Source organism: Gadus macrocephalus, chromosome 17 (assembly GCF_031168955.1).
Source record: "Gadus macrocephalus chromosome 17, ASM3116895v1".
Taxonomy (NCBI): Eukaryota; Metazoa; Chordata; class Actinopteri; order Gadiformes; family Gadidae; genus Gadus; species Gadus macrocephalus.
The window spans coordinates 3,451,134-3,477,737 of record NC_082398.1 but is presented as its reverse complement, the minus strand read 5'-3'; the positions used below and the strand labels follow the sequence as shown (position 1 = coordinate 3,477,737).

General features: G+C 50.4%; 1 protein-coding gene across 3 annotated transcripts; it reads left to right on the top strand.

The window, feature by feature from the left end:
• The first annotated feature begins 131 nt into the window (after positions 1 to 131).
• Positions 132 to 23,550, top strand: LOC132475542 (protein Dok-7-like). Of its 3 annotated transcripts, XM_060076724.1 has the most exons (13): positions 132 to 367; positions 479 to 524; positions 2,082 to 2,315; positions 3,624 to 3,824; positions 7,725 to 7,844; positions 10,743 to 10,850; positions 11,415 to 12,184; positions 14,227 to 14,275; positions 14,669 to 15,340; positions 16,089 to 16,165; positions 17,081 to 17,150; positions 21,594 to 21,779; positions 23,373 to 23,550. In XM_060076724.1, the coding sequence occupies exons 1-13, from the start codon at positions 314 to 316 to the stop codon at positions 23,516 to 23,518; spliced, it is 2,733 nt and encodes a 910-aa protein (XP_059932707.1). In that variant the 5' UTR covers positions 132 to 313; the 3' UTR covers positions 23,519 to 23,550. The 3 variants fall into 3 exon arrangements, with proteins under 3 accessions (XP_059932707.1, XP_059932709.1, XP_059932708.1); XM_060076726.1 differs by lacking the exon at positions 14,669 to 15,340 and having other exon boundaries at positions 133 to 367; XM_060076725.1 differs by lacking the exons at positions 132 to 367; positions 479 to 524 and adding an exon at positions 533 to 689.
• Positions 23,551 to 26,604: the final 3,054 nt, after the last annotated feature.

Sequence of the window (26,604 nt, the reverse complement as noted above, 5' to 3'; positions counted from 1 at the left end):
AAACAACAACAGACACATACTGTAACTCCAAGGCCGATCGACTACACTACAGTTGTGTATACTTATTTTGAAGTATTAGGGAGGGAGGGGGTTCTGGTGCTGCTGGGGCTGGGGGTGTTGTTGGTGGTTGTGGTTGGTGGGGGGGCGTACAAGCCAGTCTGTGTTCCCTGGTCAACAAGCCTCGCTGCCATATATCCTGGCTGCAAGTGTGTGAAGGGGTGAAGGCGCGCCTCTACCCGGGAGGCTATTTTGAAACTGACCCCTCATGGAGGCACGGGACAGCGACTGCAGCTGTTGGGAATCATGACTGAAGATGACGGATTCGGTTGTCGTGGAGGGATATGTCAGATTCAGAGATGGCAAAAAGGTGTTTTATTCAGACTGACAAATACTGGCCGCTTGTGTCACGGCGATTGAGGGATCGTTAATTGACGCTGAAAGTTGTTGTGGTTTGCGTGTGTCTCTTTGTCTTTTACAGTGGAAGACGAGGTGGGTGGCACTGCGTAAGCCGTCGCCTGTAGCAGGTACGTCCACGACCCTGGTACGACCAGGGTAGAAAGCACCGCTCAAATGTTTGGGATAGACGGAGGCTTGTTAAATGTGTGTGCGCGTAATGCGTAACTAATCTCCTTCTACGATGCGCTTCAAAGCAAAGGCCGACGCATCGCGTTTTGCACAACCTGACACTTGTTGAGTATAAACATGCATACTGGAGATTAACTTGTGTATGGCCTGAAAGGGTTGTTGTTTTTGCATGACTGGGAGGCCCGAGGGTTTCTGTGTTCACCCGAGGTTGAAAAGCGGTTTGAAAGCATCTAAGTTAATTGAATTGTTAAGTTAATGGTTGTAAGGTGTTGCAGGAAGTGTGTCTCCAGTTAAAGATAACTGGAGTTATAGCTGGTGCATCACCTCCAATATGATTTTATAATCTGTATGGTGCAGGCCCAGGATTTATTATCGATTGGTAGATTAAATGACACAATATAGCCTAGCATTTATCAACGATCTTTTTTTACTACTCGCTTTAAAGTTGCTGTCAGATAAATTGTTGTCGCACCACTTTGTTTGGATTAAAATGTGTGCACATGAACTCAGGGTTCTTATGCACAGATCTCGTATCGCTAAAGAAAGAATGAGAACCATGATACTCAACCAAAACATGAAAATGAATCAAAACAAAGAAGGGTAAACAAAAATGGCCGATTTTAGCATCAACGTCTTTAATTGTGCGGCACACCTTGAAAAAGCAATGCTCAACAAATTTAGAACTTAATGAAGACATTCCTTTTAAACATATTGATATTTGTACAGTACTATATTGGACGCGTGACAGATGTGGCCTTACATTGTCCTCTGATTATGCAACCGTGAGTCCGCCTGCCGGGGGGGTTGAGTTTCACTAGTCCAGCGTTTTGTCTTCGCTCTTTGGCCGTGCTGTTCAGCAGGATTGCCTTGTTGGCCTTAGTTTGGGAGAATCCAAATGTTTGGTGCTTTGTTAGTGTTTTAGCAGCTGTGTGTGTGACTTTGCGTAAGCTTGTTTTTCCAGTTGACACTAATTGTTTAAAGGGGACAACGACACTCCTGGGACGGGAGGGGGGGGGGACCAAGGGGGGCATCTGTCTCACGTCTTAAACAATTACCCAAGACAGGAGTGTCACTGGCCGTTTGATAATGTCTCACATTGTCACTGCACACACAACCAACAAGCAGAATGAGCTCCTCAAACACACTGCTGGCTTCCTCCCTGGTTTGGAATGATCCATTATTGAGTGTTGAAAAGCTAGCTTTATCGCCATGGAAATTAAACGGTTTGCATCGTAGAAGCAGTTCAAAAGGTATTAACTTTTATCACAACAATAAACAATTCTCTCTCTCTCTCTCTCTCTCTCTCTCTCTCTCTCTCTCTCTCTCTCTCTCTCTCTCTCTCTCTCTCTCTCTCTCTCTCTCTCTCTCTCTCTCTCTCTCTCTCTCTCTCTCTCTCTCTCTCTCTCTCTGTGTGTGTGTTTCTCTCTCTGTGTGTGTGTGTTTCTCTCTGGTCTTTGTCTATATCTCTCGGTCTCCCTCTCCCCCACCACCACCAGACTGCCTGGTACTGCTGGTGTTCAAGGACAAGAGCGAGAAGGCCCAGGGCCACAGGGAGCGGGCCAGCATCACCCTGGAGGACATCTGTGGCCTGGAGGTCAGCGGGCAGGGCCTGGAGGGGGCCCCCTTCACCCTGGCCGTGCTCTGCCTCACACAGGCCGCCGTGTTGGGCTTCGACAGCAAGGACACCCTCCTGGCCTGGGAGGTCCGCGTCCGCTACAGCCTGGGAGAAGGTGAGGAGGGGAGGGGAGAGGTGTGAGTCCCAGCTTGTGACGCATCTGTTCCCACACGCACCGTTGTTTAAACACAATCAAACACTGCCCACGGAACCTCCACTTTCCGGTGGACGTACACGCTGGCCTCCCCAGCAGCTCGGAGACATTCATCTTTTTCTTTCTGGTTGTAATTTATTTTGGGAGTTTTTTTTTGTTTTGGTTCATTTCTCCCATTCCCCCTTCGAGACAAACATAAATATAAAACACCCTGATAACTTTGAGGGACTTGAACAGTGTAATCCTTCCACGGCCTAATACTTTAGAAAGCAAAATGTAGTATCATAATCCTCACAACCAAATCACAGATTATCTCTGTTTCGGTGTGCACCAATTTGTTGGAGTGGGGGATTTCCTTTTCACTTCCGTTACCGAAGTGTAAACACAAACGGCTGTTTTTTGGGGGATTCTGGGTGCTGTCCCCCTAAATAATCTCGATGTGTTTAGACTGAGTCGCTTTTGGACCGTTTTGAGATGCTAGCTAAAGGCGGACCACACAACACCAGTACAACCAGTGCTTCCAATGCTCAAATAATGCCTGATTGCATGCGTTCATGTCTGTGTACCACTCTGTGTGTGTTTCTGCGTGCGTGTGTGCATGTTTAAAGAAATGTGTGTTGGTGTTGTGTAAACTGCATTGATGGTGAGGAGTGTGTTTTGCATGTTTTTAAAATGGCATTGTGGAAAAGGATGATTTTGCCACCTCATGCTGTTAGAGTTTTAATGAGTTTCAATCAGGCCAGGCAGTGATAAAATGTATCACTGACTACAGCACCCACATCAATCTCATCACATCCCCCGTCTATCACACACACACACATGCACGCACGCACGCACTTAATATGCACATCAGACACAGTCCTTTTATTCCAACCCTCCTTGGCACGGTTAACTTTCAAAATAGGCAACAATATTGACTGAGTTAGTCAGTCAATATTTATGAGTCTTTTATCAATTGCTTTGGCCTGGAGATCTGAGCCCAGAGTAGTGACCACATCCACTGCATCCTGCTCGTCGGGTCTTTTACTGCTGCACTAAATAAAAGCCATACTCCCGTTGTGATCTCACAGATGAAATCATTGTTATTGGGGGGAAAAAACAAAAGAACTGCAAGTCACTTCAACGGTTGTTATCTCTGTTCGTTTTCATTCTTTTATTGTTCAATACAAAATAATAGACGATCGGGGGAGTTGTTTTACTTTTTTTTCTTTTTTTCTTTAGTTTGTTTTTGTTGACTCACTCCCGTCGTTGTTCTGCCCGCTCCCACAGTTCACCGGTTTAACGTTGGAGTTTTACCAGGGACCAAGTTGGAGGGGGGAGCCGCCACGCTCCACATATGCAACAACCTTCTGGCGCTCGCCAGGGACAACCCCCCCGTTATCGTGGGCCATTGGAACCTTCCGGACCTGCGGAGATATGGGCCGGTTCCAACCGGCTTTGTGTTCGAGGGCGGAACGCGCTGCGGTTATTGTGAGTCAATTCACCTTTCTGCTCCGTGTTTTTCTGTTTCACATTTTTTTCTAAATTGCCTTGGCAGCGTTTTTTGACTTTGGCCCTTTCCATTCAGCGCCGTTAAAAAAAATACAATTTGTTGCGGGCAGATGGCTCCCCGTGAAACATTTCACTTCAAAGGTTGGAAGTGCATCACAGAGAATAGGCGCGCGGTACAGGACGTTTCTGAACCATGAACCGAACAAATAAATAGAACTTCATAAACACTTCAGTGTGGATTACACTCACACACTGCAGCCACATTCGGCCATACAACTAATTAGACTGTTCAGTAGTGCGTGTGTATTGTTTAAGGAGTCGATTATGGTAAGCGCACTGTTTCCGTGATCCAAGCCGGAGATTTTGTATTACTGTGTATATTGATTCGAACCTGAGCAATTTAGTCCACACATGCAATCAACCAGTTCAACCCCAGCTGCTAGGGTGTGTGTGTCAGCTGGACGAGTGTGGTGCAACTTTGCTGACAGCAATCCATCCCTGAAAAATAACGTACCCAAAGGAACAGCAGGCACTATTTCTATGAAATCAAGGTCGATCATCAAATTACTCTAAACATTCCAGCAGCTTTCTGCAATCCAATGTTCTGCAAAAAAAACGGTCAGGGACAGTTTTTCCCGCTACCATTCAGCAAAGTTCCTCACAAAGTCAAGGTGGTTGCCTCTCTCCGCCCCCTCCCGCCGACCGCCTCATGCACGATTGGGCATCGTTTGGTGGGAGAGGCTTAGGCCAGAGGCCTTTTGTATTTTCAAATCTTTCTTTTTTTTACGGGATGTCCTCTAAGTCGTACCTAATGCTCCTTTTAAGTGATCAAGTATAAGATGGATGAATGGATTAAGACGTGGTCCAGCAATACAGCGTGATGAATGAATGAATGAATGAGAACATCTTGGGTCCAATCTTCCTCTTCCTGTCTATTAGGGGAGGTCCTCCACAACAAGACAGCCAGTGAATAAAGATCTTTTCAGACTTCCAACGCTTGTCTAAAGGCGATGAGTGTCATGAGTAATGTGCTGCACTGAGTGAAAGAGGAACACTCCGAAATAGCTTTTGTCTAATGAAGTGGTTATGCTGATTCAGTGAAGCTTGTAGGCACTCTTCAGAAAAAAAACTGCGTTGACGAAGGCGGTTTCATCACGCGGACACGTGTGTGTTAGTAAAAATGGCATGTGGGAGCATGGCGGAAGTGAGTCACCGTTAACTTTGCATGTGACTCGGGAGAAATGAGCAGGACTGATAACCATCTAGTTCTTGTGTCTAAAATTCAGCACCTAAAAGTAAAACAATATCATATTTTGCAATTTAGCTTTGTTGATGAATTGTATGTGCTTGCAGCATTATTGACATTTCTGAGTTGCAGCTTCATGGTTGAATGCAGTTATTCGAAGTCACTTTTGGCCACAAGCGTCAGCTTAATGAATATAATGTAATGTAACTAAAGCCAGACATCTTAGTGGTTTAATCAATATTTATGCACCATTGCATCATCGGTGTGTGGTGTGATCGTGATCAATGGGGTACTTCCGGTATTCAGAGCACAGGATTGAAGTGCGAATCGAGTTGGTTTTGCCTCAAGCATGTGGCCTTTTTAATGGACCATCGATTGGTTGAAGAGAGGTGTGTGTGTGTGTGTGCGTGTGCGTGTGTGTGCCCTCTGAGAAGTTGCTCAATGGAGCCGCATTGAAGGAGGGGGGAGAGACGGAGCTGTCAGTTGCGTTTAAGGTCGACTCTGTCTTCGTGAGACGTCATCTTATTCTTTCTCAAGCTTAGTGGAGCAGGGACCCGGGCGTATGAAGCTATTCAACAGAAATCTTCGACACTATGTTGTCTCGCTGTGTTCCTGATGTCGTCCTACGCTTCCTCAGGCTTAGTGGAGAAGTGACCGAGATGGGAACCGATTTGACAGAAATCTCTCGATACGTTTTAAAAAAAAAAAAAAAAAAAAACTCAAACAGGAGGTGTCTCGGGAATGTCTCGCCAACTCGCATCCCTCCGCAGAGTGTGCGTCTCCGGGCTGCCAAAGGGGTCCGGAATGTAGACGCTGTCCCACAGAATAGATGTCTCTCTCAGCTGCATGGGAGCCCAATGGGGCTGTAGCACGGGGGGTCCATCTCTAATCAAGACATTAAATCATTACCCTGTGTGTGGGACCGGGGGGGGCCGGGCCAAGTGGCCGTCTACACCTGAGGCGCTCGGAGCGTCCGCGCCCCACGCCAGCCCCCCCCCCCCCCCCCCCCACCTCCTACTCCGCCCTCGAGACACCCGACCCCGAAGAATGCGCGGCCCCCCCCCCCCCTTTGACCCCCTTTGACCTTAATACGCAGAAGGTCGCCCGCGGCCCGTGGGCCCCGTGTCACGGTGGCGGCGAGCGCACGGACGTGTGGCGGGCCGCGAGCCAGGCCCGTCCGCCGTGCTCCTTGAAGGGTGTGAATTCCCGGTGTCGGTACATTTGATCCTCCTCAGGCCGGCCCGAACCCGAACCCGGACACTAAACAGCTTCTGTGGGAGGCAGAGCCTTACTACCAGACCCACACGCCCTAGAAGAGGGCTTGAGGGAAAGGCTCTGGAGAGAGCTCTACGGTCAGGGTTGGAGTTGACCCTGTGAACAAATGTTTCCATTGGAAAAAAATCTTGAGAATGTAAAGATTAGGACTTGCTCTGGGATTCCTTATTGCCTACAAATTATTAATATCAAAGTGTGTGTGTGTGTGTGTGTGTGTGTGTGTGTGTGTGTGTGTGTGTGTGTGTGTGTGTGTGTGTGTGTGTGTGTGTGTGTGTGTGTGTGTGTGTGTGTGTGTGTGTGTGTGTGTCCCCCTCTACACGATGTCGTTGACGTCCTCACACTCGTTGCTCACTGTTGTTTCATTCGGCCTAATGCTTCCACTCTGGTTCAAGAGCGGGTCGACTCCCAACAGGCAGCTGTCGACGCCATGAAAGCTCAGAGTCCTCTTCAACCTCTTAAACTAAAAAGTTAACAAACTAAAAGCTAGTTGTTGAAAACAACATTTCCGAGCATTGACTTAATCCTGGCTTTTCTTTGGAGAGAAAAACGCGACCCCTTTTAAGGTGGTTCTCTTTAAAAGAAATAACAAACAGAAACAGACATGATGTCATCCGCCTTGTCTGTTTTCTGAGCGAACTACAGTGGGATGTGGGTGGTCTTTGCAAGAGGGGGACCAAAGGGTGGCTCTCTTGGTGGCGGTGTCTTGCTTTCAAGTGACAGGCCTAGACTGGGGTCACTAGGTTGTACAACCCCCTGACCCTCAAAGTGTTTGCCACCCTTTTGTTCACTTGTTAGATTGAGGCTGAATGCGTCATGCGGGCCGTAAATCAGGGGTGCGGTTTAAGGTTTGGGGACCTTGCCACCTTGCTCCTTGCCCGTTAATGTTTCTTACGGAAAAAAAATTCCCACTGTCACACGGTACGTAACAGACGAAACACGGCGTTGGACGGAACCAGGCCTTCATCGATGAGGAGATGAAATGGATGACTGGCAGGCAAACTTGGGGCTGTTTTCATATGTTGTACCCGTCCACGTCGCATACCCTTTCCATTCTCCTTTACGTTAACATTGAAACAACCATACTGTGGCAAGAAGGAAATGTGATATCTTTTAATGTTTTTGAGATTGGACGACTGTCGTTGTACTGTTGCACGTACTTTACCGATTTTATAACTGAGTATCTGATTGTCTAATCGTCTGTCTTTGACATGTGTCTCACAACAGGACAGTTCTCCGAACAATTCAGTCAATTATTTAGAGGACAAAAAAGACAACGCAGAGATGTCCCTGACACACTTTAATGTAGAAAACGTCAAACCTACTAACGAGAGCTCTTCTTCTTCTTCTTCTCTCCCCAGGGGCCGGTGTCTTCTTCCTGGCGTCGACGGAGGGCGAGCACATCAGCTTCCTGTTCGACTGCATCGTCCGCGGCGTCTCGCCCAACCGCAGCCCCTTCGGACTCCGCCCGGTGCTGCCGGGTCAGTAGAACCCACGGGCAAGGCGTCACAACGAGACTCGGGGGATATAGAGGATAGACACGGAGCATCTAGGAGAGCTAGACCCCCACCGCGGCAGCTCATTGGTTAACATTAGTCGACAGCCCTCTGCAGGTTAAACACCTGCTACTGCGTCACCTCTGATTGGCTGATTGGCTGATGGGGTTCCCGGGTCACCTGCTCGTTAAGTGTTGATGCGACACACCTGTGCTCTGCTTAATGTGACTGAACTGAGGGGTAGTTTACAGAGGAACCAGCAGCCCTAGAATCATTTGAAGGCCTTTTTGTGTGTGTGTGTGTGTGTGTGTGTGTGTGTGTGTGTGTGTGTGTGTGTGTGTGTGTGTGTGTGTGTGTGTGTGTGTGTGTGTGTGTGTGTGTGTGTGTGTGTGTGTGTGTGTGTGTGTGTGTGTGATCCAAGGCTAACCTGCAGATGTGCGTCCACGTCCAATTGGGGGTCAATGGGGTCCCCATAACGGCTCAACTCTCTCTCTCTCTTTGCTAATCTGTGGCCATTTTTAAACCATTCCAAATGAATGGAATGTGGGCGGCATTAACATAAAAACACTCTCTCTACTATATTTATCCCTGTGGATGTGGGCAGTGGAGGGATCACTGGCAGCTGTTAAACATAATCAAATTATCTTTAAAAACTAGAGCATATACAGGCTACCTCTTCAGAGAGCGCCTCGCTGGCTCTGCTTTTAGTCTCGCGGCCGCTCAGCAGAACACCGTGTTCTCTTCTGAAGGACGGGCTGAGCACACTTCTTGCATGCCAGTGTTGCAAAGAAACTAGATTCAATAAAGTCAGGAATGTAGTCGAAAACGGTCTTGGCAGGATGATGATGATGATGATGACGAGGAAGAAGAAAAGGAAGAGGCAGAAAGAGGGGGAATGCTAGTCAGAAGGAGTTTTTTCCGTAACATCTGCCCACATTGATTTATAACACTTGCAGATAATATATCGCGATAACCTTTTTACGAGTTGAAATCCCACGGGTTATGTTCCCTGGTGGTCTTCCCCGGACCCCCGGTAACATCTGCGGTAACACATCGGCGGAACACTGCTGCGCTACAGAGAGGTCCCCCGGCTGCCAACAGAACCACTCCCCAGGGATTGGCCCCTCGGCCCCTAATTATGATGTTCATAATTCACTGTGGCGGCGGCGGCCCAGAGCTGGCGGTAGACTCCGGGGAGACTCTGCCGCGCACCGGTAGGATATCGCCGCGTCTGGAAGTTATTCCAGCTGGTTTTACCCCTGGTGTCTCCCAGACAAAGCGGTTTCCTCTCCGCCCGGGTGACGGGGGCTCATAACTCCTGCTGTAATTGCTCTGCGTAGTAAAAATGAATAAATAGCGCTGGGTGGATGGTGGGGGTGGAGGGGGGGGGGGGGGTCCTAGATTACACAGGCCGCGGCATACAAGCCTCTGATCATCCCTGGCATGTCTGTACTGTAACCTCATCCACAGGATTTCACCAGCTCCCCCCCCCCCCCCCCGTGTGTGTGTGTGTGTGTGTGTGTGTGTGTGTGTGTGTGTGTGTGTGTGTGTGTGTGTGTGTGTGTGTGTGTGTGTGTGTGTGTGTGTGTGTGTGTGTGTGTGTGTGTGTGTGTGTGTGTGTGTGTGTGGATTAATTACTTGGGATTCTTCCTCCTTGAGTTAATTCTGATCACAACAATCGACATACCCCCTCCTCATCCACAATGCATGCTGGGTAATGGGGGCGGGGGGGTTATGGATTATGAAAAGGTACCTCCTAGATGTATGGGTTGACCTTGGGACATTCATCCCTCACTCACCCCCTCACTCACTCAGATCCTCACCCCCTCACTCACCCCCTCACCCCCTCACTCACCCCCTCACTCACCCCCTCACTCACCCCCTCACCCCCTCACTCACCCCCTCACTCACTCAGATCCTCACCCCTTTCCCAGGGATTTAAAGCCGCCAGTGGTAGCCCCCCTACCATGAGGTTTGGGGGGGGGGCACTATTAATAAACACTGTAGCACAAACACCGGGACGTCCCGCCAGCAGACCCCCAGAGGTCTGTCGTATGCACCGAGCACACGCACACGCACGCAGGCACACGCACACAGGCTTCTGTTTAGACGCATAATGTACACAGAAGTGAGAGTACATTGCCCTAAGAAACCTGAGGCGATGTTACGGTTGTGTTGAGGTGATGTTACGGTTGTATTGAGGCGACGTTACGGCTGTGTTGAGGTGATGTTACGGTTGTGTTGAGGCGATGTTACGGTTGTATTGAGGCGGCGTTACGGCTGTGTTGAGGCGATGTTACGGTTGTATTGAGGTGATGTTACGGTGATGTTACGGCTGTGTTGAGGTGATGTTACGGTTGTATTGAGGCGATGTTACGGTTGTATTGAGGCGACGTTACGGCTGTGTTGAGGTGATGTTACGGTTGTGTTGAGGCGACGTTACGGCTGTGTTGAGGTGATGTTACGGCTGTGTTGAGGCGATGTTACGGTTGTATTGAGGTGATGTTACGGTTGTGTTGAGGCGATGTTACGGTTGTGTTGAGGTGATGTTAAGGTTGTATTGAGGCGATACTACGGCTGTATTGAGGCGATGTTACGGTGATGTTACGGTTGTATTGAGGCGATGTTACGGTGATGTTACGGTTGTATTGAGGCGATGTTACGGTGATGTTACGGTTGTATTGAGGCGATGTTACGGTGATGTTACGGTTGTATTGAGGCGACGTTACGGTGATGTTACGGCTGTATTGAGGCGACGTTACGGTTGTGTTGAGGTGATGTTACGGCTGTATTGAGGCGATGTTACAGTGATGTTACGGCTGTATTGAGGCGATGCGGTGCTCGTGTGATGGTAACGCTGTGGCCCTGTGCGTCCGTCCCCAGACCCCAGCGGCGGCCCCCCGGTGCCCCTCCAGTCGGAGGAGCAGGTGACCCGGGAGGACCAGGACCTGGAGAGGAGGCTCAGCCTGCTCTCCCATCGCTATAGTAACGGTGAGACCCCCCCCCCCTGCATCCCCCCCTTTGTAGAATATCTATCAATTGTTCAGTTGGCGAAGGACCGCTTCAAACTTAGCACTTAGGTCGCAGTGCTGTCCAGATCGTAATTATTATATCATGCTCTAGTGTGTGTGTGTGTGTGTGTGTGTGTGTGTGTGTGTGTGTGTGTGTGTGTGTGTGTGTGTGTGTGTGTGTGTGTGTGTGTGTGTGTGTGTGTGTGTGTGTGTGTGTGTGGGGCTTTAATTTGCACAGACATGACTTCTTATGAAATGATGCATGCTGTCTTTAATCATGGCGTGGTTAGTCCTCTAATTAAGTTTGCAGATTTGACATAGCTGATGCTCGCCTGATTGATGGTGTTTACTGGGTGGTGGGGGGGGGGGGGGGATCCTCTGCTAAAGCTGGCGTGATAATAAACAGCCAATCAGCGTCCGTACCCCTCATCTCTGTAACACAGATGCATCTTCATTAAGTTCCGCCGGTCGCGCTTCTCCCTCAGTTCCGGGTTTCGCTTCTCATTCCGTGTCCCCCCCCCCCCCCCCCTCTCTGTCGCCGCAGCCCTGTCCGTGTACACCCCGGGCGCCGCCGGCGACGACCGCAGTCTGTCGGGCTCCTCGGACACCTCGGACACCAGCCGCTCGGACGGCAGCGTGGGCAGCCGTCTGACGGTGTGGGCCGAGCCCGGCCCCGCCCCGGGAACCTCTGACATCACCGCCGCCGCCGGCCCCGTCGGGTTCGCCCGGCTGTCGATCCCGAGCGCGGAGAGGCTGTCGATCGGTCATGGTGGGGGGGGAGGTGGTGGAGGAGGAGGAGGAGGAGGAGGAGGGGCCCGCCCCCTCGCCAAGCCCCCCCGCCCGCTCCAGGAGATCGGACGCCAGCGCTCCTCCGACAGCGGCATCGCCACCACGGGGAGCCACTCCTCCTACTCCGGCAGCTTCTCCTCCTACACCGGCAGCCTGGACGGCGTTCCCGGGGAGGAGTCCGCCCCCGGCCCCCCGCCGGGCCCCTGCACCTGCGGCCCCGCCCACGGGCACCTGTACGACACGCCCCGGAGCGTGGCCAGAGACGATGATCAGCCCCGCCCCCTCGCCGCCGCCCCCGGCGCCGAGCCACCTCCCCTCCAATCAGAGGAGAGCGAGGCGGAGGGCGGAGTCACGGGAAGCCTGTCGCCACCGCCAACGCCGCCGCCGCCGCCGCCGCCTCATCCGGGTCACGTCCAAGCCCTCGTCCAATCAGGAGACAGCAGGGGTAGCGTTGTGGCGGACTCCTCCCGGAGCTACACCTCCATGACGGGCTGCTCCGTCTGCCCCACCTGCGGGGGGTCTAAGGTAGTCCGCGTCTGGCTGAGGTAGTCCGCGTCTAAGGTAGTCCGCGTCTGGCTTAGTTTAGCCGTCACTCCACCAGATTATGTTTTCCCGCGGTTTCCACGGTAATTGGGTCTGAATTGATGAGGCAGCGATCAATTACGTTGGCAGTCTCCGACGAGTCCAATTTCTATCATCTTTGGTTTGTTCATCAGTCTGTCTTTCCAGATTGTCTCTGTGGTTGTGGGTGTTGTGTTGTTTTGGTTTTTCGTTGGGCCAATTCGTTTGCGTTCAGTCGACATTAGGGTTGAAATCGATCACCCCTATTTCCTCCGTCACCTTATCACTCCTACCACTGCAGGCGGTGCGCTGTGTGTTTACTGGAGTGATGGGCCCTCCGCCCACAACTCACTCCACCAGAGGGATTTATTTCTCTTCCTGCCTGCCGAGAACGGAGGCGGAAGGATCTCTGTGGACGTTACGTAAGGGATCGTCTCTCAAGTCCGGATTTAGATTGATCGTCTGTAGTCTCGCGGCAGATGAGCTTTAAGCCGGGCAAACCGGGTGTTTCACGTTCTTTCGCTTCGCGTTTGTTTTCGACCAATCGTTTCGCTGTGGGCGGGGCAAACACAAACTCGTCAGCGCTGATGATCTTGTCTGCAAAGGTGGGAAAAGGTTTCGAATCGAAAACCGTGCTGTGGAAACACACTTATTAAAATCTGCTTCTGAAAGCTTCAACCACTCGGGCAAATGAGATTCTCTTCTGGAGGGATCTTCGTAGCACGACCCGAAATAAGGCGTTGCTCCGCCCCTTTCGGCGTCTGTTTCTCCCACCCGGAAGTTCTGCTGTAACGCAGTCAGACTGCATGAAACTTGGATGGGGTCAGGGCTGGACAGGAAGTGACCGGACGTGACACGAAGCACTCCCTAAACAACCAAGGGATTCAAAAGCAGTGCATCTGTTTTATTAAGGCGATGGTGATATACATTTTCTAAAGATATTAATAAGAAAAAGTGATGGCCATAGTCGACACAAATGAGTTGAAATCAAAAGAGTGGTTTGTGAGTGTAGCTTATCATTTCTGTGCCTCTAAGCTGAAATAAAACTCTTCTGTGTTGCAGGCCAATCCTGGCTAATCCTGCTATAAAAAAAAAGAAGTAGTCTTTGCTCAAAGTATAACTCATCGTTATACAAAACCTGTGTGAACAGACCTTATCGTGTTGGCGTCAGCTGTTCCGTGTGTGTGTGCGTGTGTGTGTGTGTGTGTGTGTGTGTGTGTGCGCGGCATTTCCACACACTTTGTTGTAGCAGAAGAACTCTGAATCCCACAGTCCATCTGTCTGAATCCGAGCACACGTTCACCAATCCGCATTAGCACGACCAGGCAGGGATGGCACTGGCTCTCTGTCTCAGCATTGGCTGTTCAGTTTGTTCTGCTGGTATGTTGTTGTGATGGAATTTGTAGGAAAGATTGAATCCTGTTTCGTATCATTATCTGAAGATTTTGGTAGGGTCCCTGTTGCTGAGAGTGGAGAATCTCCTCTGTTTTCCCTGTATCGTCACCACGGCAAAAGTTGGTGCTACTGTAGTTTTGTGTTTCTTTATCGGTGGTGTTGTTGCAAAATGTCTGTCACAGACAGGACCCCCCAGGCGTGAATCTAAATGTACTCACTTGAAAAGCTGCCTGTTTCTGAAATCAGATGTTAAGTTTTTAAATCTTGAAACTTTACTTTGTTTCAAAGAAAACCTGAGGTAAAGTTCTGAACTCCTGTGAGTCCTTCGTCTTCCAGATATTCCAAACTAAGAGCTCCACCTACTGGTGGTGCATTTACTGAGGAGGGCAGGCAAACGTTTAACTGATTTAAAGTATTTTCCACACTTTAATTCTTCATCTAACTGTCTTAATCCACAGTTTACCAGAGCTACCCGTCAGTCTATTGGCGCTGTAGTAAAAACAATGATTGTCCCTGATTGACAAATTGATGATGATGGGCACAAAATTTAAACTGTTTTCATCTTTTGACACAACCGTTTTGACAATACCTCTCTCCTTATTGTCCCACAGTGGCCACCGTACAGCATTGGCAGTGCTCCTGGGATAGCAGCCATCACAGGTAAGTAACTGTTACGGTCATATTCATGATCTTTAATATCCTATATCATTCAAGTATGGACAGACAATATTTTCCCTGGGAGAAGTTGGAGGATACATGTAATTATAATTCTGTATGGATTATACATCCTCCAAAACTTTGTACAAGACTTATAAAGTCTTGTATGATACATTTATAACGATTAAAAAATATCGGAATGCGCTGATATTTCCAGCGACACACACGCCGCCATCGAGACGAATGCGTGTGTTTTGTGCGTCCAAATGTGAACGTGTAAGTGTCGCCTATTTGCGTTCCCCGACTGAGCACCTCCCAGCCCTCGATCGTAGCACCGGCGTGAAGCCGCCTCATGGGTCAGTGCCCCCGGGGACATCACGTTTCCACACCCAGCAGATCAAGGACTGGAGACCCCCGTGTGTCCGTCCGGCCCGCCCGGAGAGCCCAACGGGACGTCCCAGACGGTCAACATCTCCGAAGACCCCCCCGGCAAAGGAGGGGTCGCGGCGGCGGCGGCGGCATCGGAGGAGAAGAGGCCGACGATTCTTCCCAAGAAAGGGCGGGAAAAACTAGCCAGCCTCTTGGCCGACCTCATGGGGCTCTCCGACTCCGACAGCCGAACCCGCCGCCTGTCCCGGGACAGGACCGGCGCTCCGGGCCTCTACATGTCCATGAGCTCCGTGCTGGCACCGGGGCCCGGGCGGGAACCCGTCCGCACCTCGTGGCTCGGAGCCCCGCCCCCGACGGCCGCGTCTCGCCGGGAGTCCGCCGTCCTTTATGAGAGCTGTCCGAAGTGCATCGGAGCTCGCTGCCGCGCGCCGCCGCCGCGGCTCCCCTCGTCCCTGAACCGCGACGGGGGCAGCACCTCTTTGGACGCGGGCGTCGGGCCCCTGGGGTCGTTGGGGCCCCTGGCGTGGCCCGGGCCCTTCCGGGGGCGGGGTTCGACGACGGACGCCACGGCCCCTTCCCGCGGGGCGCGGCGCTCGCGTGCTCGCGCGTGCGGAGCGACTTCGGGCGGCGAGCGTCGCCGCGGCGACGTGACCTTTGGTGCCTCTGTGGTCGACGAAGGTAAGAACTTCGGAAGTCTCCGGGCAACGCCGGCACCACCGGCACCACCGCCTTCTCCTCCTCCTTCTGCTCGTTCTCGTCCTGGGATCTGAACTAACCAATGATGGCAGGTGCTCCTTTCAGTTTGTTTCACCTCTTCCTCCCGAGCCGATCTTCCTTCTTTTTTGTTTCTTTTTTCTGATTGGATTTCTTCTTTAACTCAAACAACTTCCAACCGCTTTCTTCCTTGAACCGTCTTCTCTCTGCATTTTTCTTCTCAACCTACCTTTGTCTGTTCAACTCCGTTCGTGCGGGGATTCATGTTTCTCGGCCGACCGATATTTCCCCCAGGTGGGCCGCTGTTTACGATTCCACCTGCGGGATGCAAACGAGGTCACCTTGTCGCCTCGGCGAGCCGCACGCCAACGAACTGCGTACGCCGTCGCTCCGGCGTGGCGTCACGTACGATCCACCCACGCCCTCGCCTCCATCACACCGACCAACGACGGAGAACGAGACCTCAAACGTGTCGTCTCTCGTGATATTTCTCGACAAAATGTGCAAAAACGACCGGTATCTTCTGCCGTTTTACATACTATTACTTTAATCCCCGTCTTCGCCAGCCCCGTTGGAATCCAGCATTAATTAAAAGGCTCCGATTGAGTTATGACTCGCATTATAAAGGGATGGACTTTTGTTTCCCCCCCCCCCCCCCCCCTCCTAATTTTTTAAGCCCTGTCTCTCTTTTATTATCTCGTCCTCTCCCTAGAAAAGAGGACGCCCAGCGAGGAGGAGATCTGCCGCGGAGGCCGTCCCGCCAGCGAGGCCATGGAGAGGAGCAGCGAGGTAGGGGGGGGGTGCACACGGGCTGTAATCCGCTCGGCCGCTATCGAACGCTCGCACATTTCACTCCATTACACCTCCTGGTCTGAGCTCCGCTGGGGGGGGGGGGGGGGGGTACTTCAGATAGCCAGGCACGACGGCGTCTGTGAATTTAAATACCGATTGTGAGTAACAAGGAGAGGAAAATGATGTTGACGGGGAGGTTTATAAAGGAGTTAAAGCTAGGTCGTTTGCATAATTGTGTTTGGTGCCTCGTTGAAACAATGGTTGGAGATCAGCGCGTGTTTCATGACGAAAAGCTTTTGTGGTGCGGAATTGCTTTTGCGTGAACTCCGACCGGGAGTTCGTACTCTAATGCATATAGTTACTCGGTGCGGGACTGATTATCTTTCTTTGTGTTTACGTGTGCATGATCAATCAAATATGAGAGGACTACGAGCATTATTCTTCACTTCAAGAATGTGTCGCTCAAAGCCTTTGGAAAGTACCAAAAAAATAAATGTATGTTTCCTTCAAACGCGGTCTAATTTAGTTTGGTTTGGGGCATCTTGGAGGAAGGTGAGACCTGTCTGTTAATTAAAAACATGGCTCTGGTCCTCCTGCTTTCTCTCTCCTCCCTGGGAGACCTAAGCTTGTTGTTTTGACAGCCGCAGTACTTGAAGCACTTGCAACGCTAGACAATCACACAGAGGACAGAAAATAGAAATAAAACAACAACGATAGATGTCTTTTCTAAAGGATGAATCCTTCTCTACAGTTTCGGTCGGAATCGCGCCAAAGCTTAAGAACACTCCAGCAACCGATCCCGAGATCTTTTTCTTCTTAACTTATCTTTTTAACTTTAAACGGCTTTGCTGTGCTGCATCTCTGGTCATAAATCATATTTTGATTGCGGTGCATGGTTTTATGAACTCGCAGGCAGAGGAAAAAGCCAAGTGTGAGCTTCTGGGGAGCAGCGGACCCCTGAGTTACCTCCAGGAGCCTGAAGGTGAGTTATGGTGCCCCCCCCCCCCTCATCCACCACAACACAGCCTTCCAAAGAGTAAACCTCTCATTTAATTGCATTGTCGTGAGGAATAGGTTATAGGCTGAACTCTGATTCCAGGAGCGTGCTGAACAAGTATCGAATATAGCAGTCGAGGTGTATTATTTTCTTTTTGGTTGGTTATCGGCTGCTGGTTACATTTACATTGAGGGCATTTAGCAGACGCTTTCATCCAAAGCGACTTACAATAAGTACATTTGTCAGCAGAAAATTAAACGACAATATATCGCTGTTGGTACAGTAAGGATGTTCATAGAACCAAGTGCCAAGCACTAACAATCGCTAGGTTGAACCGTTTCCCGTATGCAACAAAGATAGCTTGGATAACACACTACACAATGCAAAGTACTATTTTTCGGTGGTACGATCCCAGGCTCCTCGTCACTCGGTGTTGAGGTGTCCCTGGGCAAGGCACCTATCCCCCAATGCTCCCAATGAGCTCGCCACATATGATTGTGTGCATTAATCTGTCTATGAAGGGGTGAACGTGGGGCAGTCATCGTAACACTTTTGAGTCGCCGCAGGTCAAAGAGTCGCTAAAATGTAGTACAGTGACCGTCTATTATTCTAATTATATTTATTGATTTTATTCTGCTGCCTCTCCTTAAGCCTGTAATGGCTCCACTCTTGAGGCATTGTCCAGATCAATAATGCCGCGTTTCCACTGCAGGGTGCGGAACGGATCGGATCGCAAAGGTGCGGTAGGGAGGGGGCGGTATAGCCCAGCTCAGTTCCGAGGTCGCGTTTCCACTGCCGACAGTACCCTTTGTGGTAGGCCGGATGTCGATCGCCGCGGCAGCTACGTAAACATCGTAAACAACGTCTTCCTCCCCAAGAATGCAGACGAACGTCTCCACCTCCTTGTTCGCCCAAGCAAGCTTTTTACGCGACATATTAATTGTAAAGAATAATACCTCGAGGCTACTGTTTGTTTGTTTTTATCCCCGCGTCACCCGGAAGTGACGATTCTGTCGACCAATCAACGGAGGGGGGGTGTAGCTAGAATTTCACGGGACCCTTTCAGGCGTCTGGTCTCGTTTTGGGTACCGCAACGGAGGAGTCCCGAGAATGGGGCCGGAACGGGTACGGCAAAGTCCGGGTCACGCCCACTTTTGGCGGTGGAAACGCGACCCGACCCGCACCTTTGCGATCCGATCCGTTCCGCACCCTGCAGTGGAAATGCGCCATAAGAAAGTAAATTCATCCAAGTCTCAACTTATCAATGGTAATGCCCCCGCATCAACAGGACCCATAAATGTCTCGTTAGCACAACACATCCGTCGTCCGTCGCTGGCTGTGGAGAGGACATGGCAGACCGGGGATTATGTGCTGCACCACTCGTAAAGTTAGCATCCCTGTGTGAATGAGAGAGGGGTGGGAAGGGTCAGGCGTTGTTTGAAGTGAACCCCCGAAACGAACGGGGATAAAACCTGACCTGTGGCTACTTGTAAATGGCCCATCATCGCGCGCACACGCACACGCACACGCACACAACAGCAGACACACACAGGCACTGGTTGGTGAGGTTGCTATGACCCAGGCAATGCACGGCTCTTTATTTGTCGGTTTTCTGTTGATGAGTTCATAGAAAATTGCCTAGAAAAAGCATACTTTCGTGGTACACCCACCCATAATGTACAAACACATTTCGTATTTGGATTTGTGGAACCTCTACCCTGTATAGTTCACTATTTAACAAGTTTTTGCAGCGTTGCCGGAATTATAGTACAAAAATCTGATTCCCTTACTTCTAATGCATTTATACCCATAATGCATCCTAAAAGAAGAGTGGGGTTGGGACACACACACGCACACACACACACGCACACGCACGCACACACACGCACGCACACACACAGCGTACCTGTACACGTCATTGAGAGTCCTCGAGGTGTGTGGCCACTTCCTCAGCTACTTTTTGACTGAATGGCTGCATAGGGTACAATAATCTCTGGAGCGCTTCCATACTGTCACGGTGATTAATAACTGTACATGAAGACCTGACCTAAAGAATAGTTTTCCCCCCTTTAGATTCATTATAAATATATATAGATGCGTATTTTTGGGTTCATTTATCAAACCAGACAAGATATAGGTTTCACGTATATCTTATTGCCCTGCCTTACAGAGAAAGCACTGTAGATCCATCGGGCTTTGGAAATCAGATTCACATTCACCGCCTTTTTCACTGTACACTGTATTAAAACCGGGCAGGTCACTCAAGTCGTGTGTGTGTGTGTGTGTGTGTGTGTGTGTGTGTGTGTGTGTGTGTGTGTGTGTGTGTGTGTGTGTGTGTGTGTGTGTGTGTGTGTGTGTGTGTGTGTGTGTGTGTGTGTGTGTGTGTGTTTATGTATTTTCTCTGAGGGATTACTGGGCATAGCCGTGGGAAGAACCCCCCCCCACCCCCCCCTTAGGAGGATTAATCAGCACACACACACACACACACACACACACACACACACACACACACACACACACACACACACACACGCGCACAGAGACAGACGCGCACACACTCTGCAGGAAAAACACTATTCCTCACCCAAGTAGTTATTTCTTTTGCTGTTTTTGCTCCGAGCCCTTTGGATGTATTTGGGACGTACAAGCTGCAGCTCGGAACACGCTGGAGGAGAATGAATGCTGTAAAAAATAAATAAATAAAATAAAATAAAAATAATCCACTTCCACTCAATAAAGATCATCAAGTGGAAACAGCTTCTTTTTTTTTTTTTGGCAAACTCTAAAACGCTTACGGTAAACGCGCAGCCTTCCCGACTCCCCTTCTCTCCGTGACGCGACGTCGCCGCGGCTCCACTGCTCTCTCTCTCCGGTCGTGCGGGCAGAACCCATCCCGGTAATGGCGGCCATTACGGCGGCGGACCCCGCCGGCGGTACCACTCCTCCAGTAGCGCATCGATTAGGGGGCGTTTTTGTTTGGGGGGGGGGGGGGGGGGGGGGGTGGAAGAAACACGACGAAAGATGTTGGCTCCGCTGTGAGGCTAATGGCTTCCCCGTCCTTTGGGGGGGGGGGGGGGCGGGGGAACTAACGAGTTTGGCTCAGCTGAAACCAGTTGTTGTTGTTGTTGTTGTTGTTGTGGTGCCGTACCGTCCCATGTGGCTCGCGTCGTCACGGTGACACCCGCTCTCACAGTGGGGCGCCGTGGTTGTTTTTCATTGGACTGAATGATTACATGTCGTTAAATAGATGGATGGAGATGTTTATCTATTATTCATGCGTGTCATATTTAAGTATTGTACGGTCCGGAGCCCCTGGTGAAGGTCACACCTCCAGTACGCTGTTGAGGAGAATACGAATGAGAGGACGTCCAAACAGGTGACCCGCCCCAGCCGTTTGAGATGTAACTGTTGTGCCATCTGCGCATAACTTAGCCAGGCGCACGCCTCGCCACATAAGTAAGACCGGTACACGTCGGCGTGACCTCTGGCGGGCTCCAGTCCGACGGACGGGGAGAGCTGTTAGTACGGACGGGTTGGTTTTGAGACGGTTTTAACTGCCGCTTGTTTTATTGTGTGTGCGTGCGTGCGTGCGTGCGTGCGTGCGTGCGTGCGTGCGTGCGTGCGTGCGTCCACACAATACATAACACTTGCATAACATGTTAAAATATACCGTTGCATGAATGTAAACATTTCTCAACCAGCTCAGTTCTTGGCCAACATGGCAGCGGCACCGTAGTTTACCCGCAGGCTGCAGGCCCCCCTGGTGGGCCCGGAGTTGGCCGGGTCAGCCAATCAGAGCTGAGGCCTCCAGTAGCATGTGTCGGACCAAGGGAGGCTGTCATCATCCAATGCAAACTCGTGGAACGCGAGTTGAGTTTGGGTTCTCGTTGGGGTCACTCGCAAAACACCTTTTTAAGTCACGTCGTCCGTAGCAACGAGGGTTGACGGTTGATGCGTGTCATGAAGATAGCCGGTAGGGGTGAGAGCATGTTGGCTCAGGGGTGCATACAGGTACACTGTGTGTGAACCCCTAAAAACACCCCTCTTAAGCACTTAATGTGTGTTGTTCGTCTTGGCATTAATGTACGCACTTATCCTATGTTGTACGTCCTGGCATTTTAATGTATGCACTTATTGTGTATGTTAGCATTGTGTAGTGTCTTATCCTAGCTTTCTTTGTTTTACACGGGGAATGGGTTAACCTAGCGATCGTAAGGATGGTTCTATGAACATCCTCACTGTACCGACAGCGATATATTGTCGTTTCTCTTTAATATGACAAATGTACTCATTGTAAGTCGCTTTGGATAAAAGCGTTCTGCTAAATGTAAATGTAAATGGTTCGAATCCCAGAGCATTGTGTCTGGGGTTCGCCAGACACGCTGACACTTAACGGCTCTGCTTCATCTTCATCTTCGTCGTCCCCAGGGGCCGTGTTCGCGTTCCCGGCAGAGGGGCCCGTTCCGGAGAGGCCCTGGGCCGGCGACGGCGTGACCTACGTCAACATCCCCATCAGCCCCACGTCCAAGAAGCAGCTCAACTACATGGAGCTCGAGATCCAGGAGACCGGGGCCCCGGGGTTCAGGGGCCCCGGCGCGCTACTCCCAGCCCAGAGTAAGCTCCCGCGTTGGGGGAAGGAATCTTGGTGTCTGCGCTGGAAGTTTTTTAATTAAAATATAATAATAATTTAAAAGTATAAATACTGGCTCAAATGGATGATGGCGGAATAATGGTAATCATTTATATATGAGGATTATAATATGATTAAAAGTTTTGGTGATTAAAATATCGTTCTCCAACGATATTAAATGAGGCAGATGAAACCACTAAAATTTAATATTTGAAGTGAGCCTCATTCCACTGGATTGATTGCCTGATTATGACTATAATGACTATGATAGTCATAATTACACAATGTGTTACATACATTAAGAATTATAAAAGTTGTGCCTAAACTCGGTCAAAGTACATCGCTTTGGATTGATTGAAACATGGAAAGGTCCCTCGACTCAAAGGGATCTTTTCTCCTTTCTGATGTACACAACCTGTCTTCCTCGGCTGCCTTTGTCCTGTGATCGTCGTCGTATCCCAGCGCACTGGGGCGGTAAGCCTTCCTCGACCACCACAGGACTGTATCTCGTAAGGAGAGCTGCAGAGTCGTCAGTAGGGCAGTTCTTCTTTCTCTCGGGTCTGGTCGATAATTGCACCGTTTTCCTGCATCGCCCCCGAAAGACAGCTGGGCCCTTGTCATCTGACACGCAATTATGGGATGTAATCGTTGGGATGGCAGCGGCGGCGCGGACACGGGAGAGGTTAATGTCCGGCGTCAGTGATGAAGTGTACCGCCTCCCCGGCGGCGCAGCATCATCGCTCGGCCGTCTCCGTGGCAACACGGTTCCTGCCGCCGCCGCCATGGGAACAGGGGTCAGGGGGTCGCGTAGCCTAACAGCTGTGGATCGGCCATCTTTAGCTCCGTCCTGAGGGGCGGTTCGCCCGGGAACGCTCTTTGCGTGTTTTCTTAATCACAGCCGTGCTTCTGTCGTGACACCGCCGGGGAAACGGTGATTGTCAACGCAACACTACATCCCCTAAAGCAGTGCTTCCCAAAGTGTGGTCCGCGGACCGCCAGTGGTGCGTGACGGTACTGCAGGCGGTCTGTGGAAAAGCAAAATAAAATATAAAAGTTTTTTCTTAACATTAATTTTACCAGAAAATTCCCATAAAACTATGTGCAGCCAACTTTATTCGAACAATCCTGCTGTACTGATGCTTTGACCAGTTATTTTTTTAGTGCTAGTAGGCCTTTTTTTTTTTCATATTTTATTATGTGTATTATGAAGTGGTCCACACACACACAAAGTTTGCAAACCCCTGCCTGCCCTAAAGCCCATCACCTTCTCCGTCTTTATTTGAATGATGTGCTCGGACACCGGCTGTGATTGGAGCAGCACACCCGAGCCCGGTGAGGTGGGCCGTCCTCAAAGGGAAGCGGCTCAATTTAGAGAGGTGGAGAGGGTGGACATAATTTCATCTTCTCACACACTTGAGCTTTGACAGGGCTCTAAACCTGTGTGTGTGTGTGTGTGTGTGTGTGTGTGTGTGTGTGTGTGTGTGTGTGTGTGTGTGTGTGTGTGTGTGTGTGTGTGTGTGTGTGTGTGTGTGTGTGTGTGTGTGTGTGTGTGTGTGTGTGTGTGTGTGTGTCCTCAGGGACGAAGGGGGGCAGCTCCACCAGGTACGCTCACATCGACATCACCGCCACGGAGACGGCGCACAAAGTGGGTACCCAACATGCACTGGGGCGCCAGGAGGGCCTTCACACACTGGAGTTCCGGCGGCGGGGGGCCCCACAGTGACTCCCCCCCCTCCCCAAAACCCCGCCCACCCCCCACCCCCCCCCCCCCCCCCCCTCCATGGACTGCAGCAGCACCTATGGTGAGAGAGGCTCACGACTCTCACCGGAGTCACGGGCGACCACGCCTCCACGCCTGTTCTCTGACTTCCTGTGACCTCTGAACTCTCCCGAGAAGCCATCCAAACCGGGAATGTTTCTTTAAGCATTGGGGGGGGGGGGGGGGGAAGGAGAACTCCCTAAAGATTTTGCATTTTTATGCTTTATGACAGATTGAGAAAAGACAGGAAGGTATGGGAGAAGGGTGTGGTCCTATATGGGCGAGGACCATAGGGCCAGGAATCAAACCCAGGTCGCCGCGATGAGGACTGAGCCTTAGATGGTACACGCCCTACCGGCTAAGCCTCGCGGGAGTGGGAGGGAGACTCCCCGTATGGTTGTCTCACACCATGGGTTTCCTTTAAGACCCATCCTGCAACAACCCCTCGCTGAATATCGGCTGGCTTTCTCGGTGATCTCATTCGTGTTTTCCTTTCCTCCGCTGCCTGCCCAGACGGGGTCGAGGCTGACTATACACGCCCAGCTCTGGCAGTGGGGGTGACTGACCTGTTGTTAAATGGCATTATGTCTTGGGTGGGGCAGCCTTGGGAGAGAGACGGCATGAGACACACACACAGAGGGAGATGGAGAGAGAGGGTGAATGTCTGTGGGGAGGGTTTAGGGATGTTTCAGCAGAGACATGACGTCTTAAGCACCTTCTCTAACTTAACCCCCCCTAACCCTAGCAAGGCTCTGATATGAGGAAAATATATTGGGGGTCACCCTCACCTCGTTGAAAAGAGAAAGGCATTGTGGGTGAGAAGAGAGCACAGCCACTCTCTACCATGCCTTGGATGTGGGTGCCACTGTGCGAGAGGCGATTTTCTTATTTCAACTCTTTTTTTTAAAAGAGAAAAGATCGGAAAGTGTCTCCCACCACTCAGCTTTGTCCTCACTCGGAATAGGGCAAGGATATCGCCAGAGACGGAACCGCGGCAGCTAGCTAGCCCTAATGTACGCCCCGCGGGGCTAATGAAAGAGCTAGCCAGACAGACTGCAAGGCGCTTCTTGCGTGTGATAGGGTAATGAGGTGGGATGATGTCACGAGTGCCTAATTCTTCCACATTGTGCACCGTTTCCCCCCCGCTCCCCCCAAGGTGTAGCTATCGGCCCCATTAGAGGGATGTATTCTCACCCCTCTTGCCAATGTCTGGTTTCTTCCTTCCTTCCAGCTTCTAAGGAATCACACGTTGATGCAGAGTGGCATGGGAGTGTGTGTGTAGCATGATTAATGCATAGCGCACAACACTGCCTTTACGGAAGGAAATGTTTTTTTTAAACGGATGAATGATCCGTGATTGTTTGAGACGTTTGTCGCGGACATGATATGAATTAAAATAGATATCTATAATTAATATAATTTGCTGTACTGTAGACCATTAATATTATAATCGTAGGGCTTGTGGAGATAAACCAAGTGTCTCCTGTCTGTGTGGTTGTAGAGTTGTGTTCATAATGACGTCTGGCGTTAATTAGTCGTGGCTAGACCGGCCGTCAGCGATGTTCATTGACTGACTCCGTCCTGTACCTTGATGAACCAGCTTTGTTCGGTTTTTGATTTTTTTTTTATCTGTAAATATAGTCCGTCTGTCTGTTTTTCTTTTCTATTTTAGATTTTGAATATAAATGTGAAGATTTGTTGTACAGATGATTTGAGATGAGGAGGTCCTCTTGAGGATGTGTTTCTCTCGTCTAATATAATTTATATCAACCAATTACTCCCGAGTTTTCTGTATCTTGAATTCCATTTTTTTTCTTTCATCGGATAACTGAAACACATAAAGTGCACGGAAACATAAGACTGCATAAGCGAGTGTTCGTGTGTGTGTGTGTGTGTGTGTGTTAAAAAAAATCATGGCTAGGAGCCTCATGTTTCATAAAAAAATGTAATTATGCGATAATCTTCGTTATCTTACATCATAATGAGTCATGTGCTAAAGTGGTCAGGAAAAGCAAACGTAATCAGCACCATGACTTTAAGCTGTCACGGTCGAAGAAAATGAATAAAACGATGAATACGTTGTCTGTTAGGAAGGACACAACTTTGTTTCTAATTCTTTAAGCCCTCCATGATTCAACTTGGGACAAAAAACACACAACCGCAAAATCCTTTGTTGATCAATTTAACCTACGAATAGATTATGCAATATTATCCTTGTATTTATTCGAAATTCTAGGACACACACACACACACACACACACTTTCTTTCTCTCACCAGAATATCCTGATGAATACAAATTCAAAAGGTAATACATTAATACAAACATACAGTCGGCTTCGTCCCTCGAGAAACGAAAAAGTCGACCCCAAAGATGACCCCTGTTTTGAACCTGTGCTCACAACACCCTCGCTCCCATCAACGTTGTTCTCCTGGGCGTCCGACAACCGACCGTCCACCCCTGTCCCTGGTCATGCTCTTCACCTTTTAACCACACAGTAGTGAGGGGATGGCTGGTGGGGAAGGGGGGGGGGGGGCTGTTAAGTTAATGGTACGCTTCCTCAAATAGCCGGCGAGATCCCTTTATCTGTCGGGAGTGATTTGTTGCTCAGTGACCTCGCCCGTGGCGGTGTGGCGCGTTCCACAAACGCAAACACGATAAGCTCTGGTCCCTGACCTTTCAGCCCCTGGTTGCCCCCCCCCCCCCCCCAGCCCAACCCCACCCCACCCTCCTCCCCTCAGTACCGGTTCATTGCCCCCCCCCCCCCACCCCCACCCCCCCTGTTCTACACAACTCAATTATCAGCCCCTAATGTCTTCACACAACGGGGAGGTGGGGGGGCTCGTGCCCTCCAGGTCCGCCCCCCCGCTCACCGCAGAATCCCCCCCCCCCCCCCTACTGAGCGATTTGCTCGCTCAGTAGGAGGGCGGTTCTGTCCACTCTCCGTTTGTTAGCTGCTGCTGCTGTTGTTGTTATTGCCGGTTGGGTCCCTCTCCGCGTTTGACCTGACCTTTAAGATTAGGTCGACCCGTTAACGCAAAAGGTACGGAA

Coding starts and splice junctions, on each gene's coding strand:
- LOC132475542 (XM_060076724.1), top strand. CDS start 314: ATGACGGATTCGGTTGTCGTGGAGGGATATGTCAGATTCAGAGATGGC. Junction 525..2,081: donor TAAGCCGTCGCCTGTAGCAG/GTACGTCCACGA, acceptor CACCACCACCAG/ACTGCCTGGTACTGCTGGTG. Junction 15,341..16,088: donor TGCCTCTGTGGTCGACGAAG/GTAAGAACTTCG, acceptor TCCTCTCCCTAG/AAAAGAGGACGCCCAGCGAG.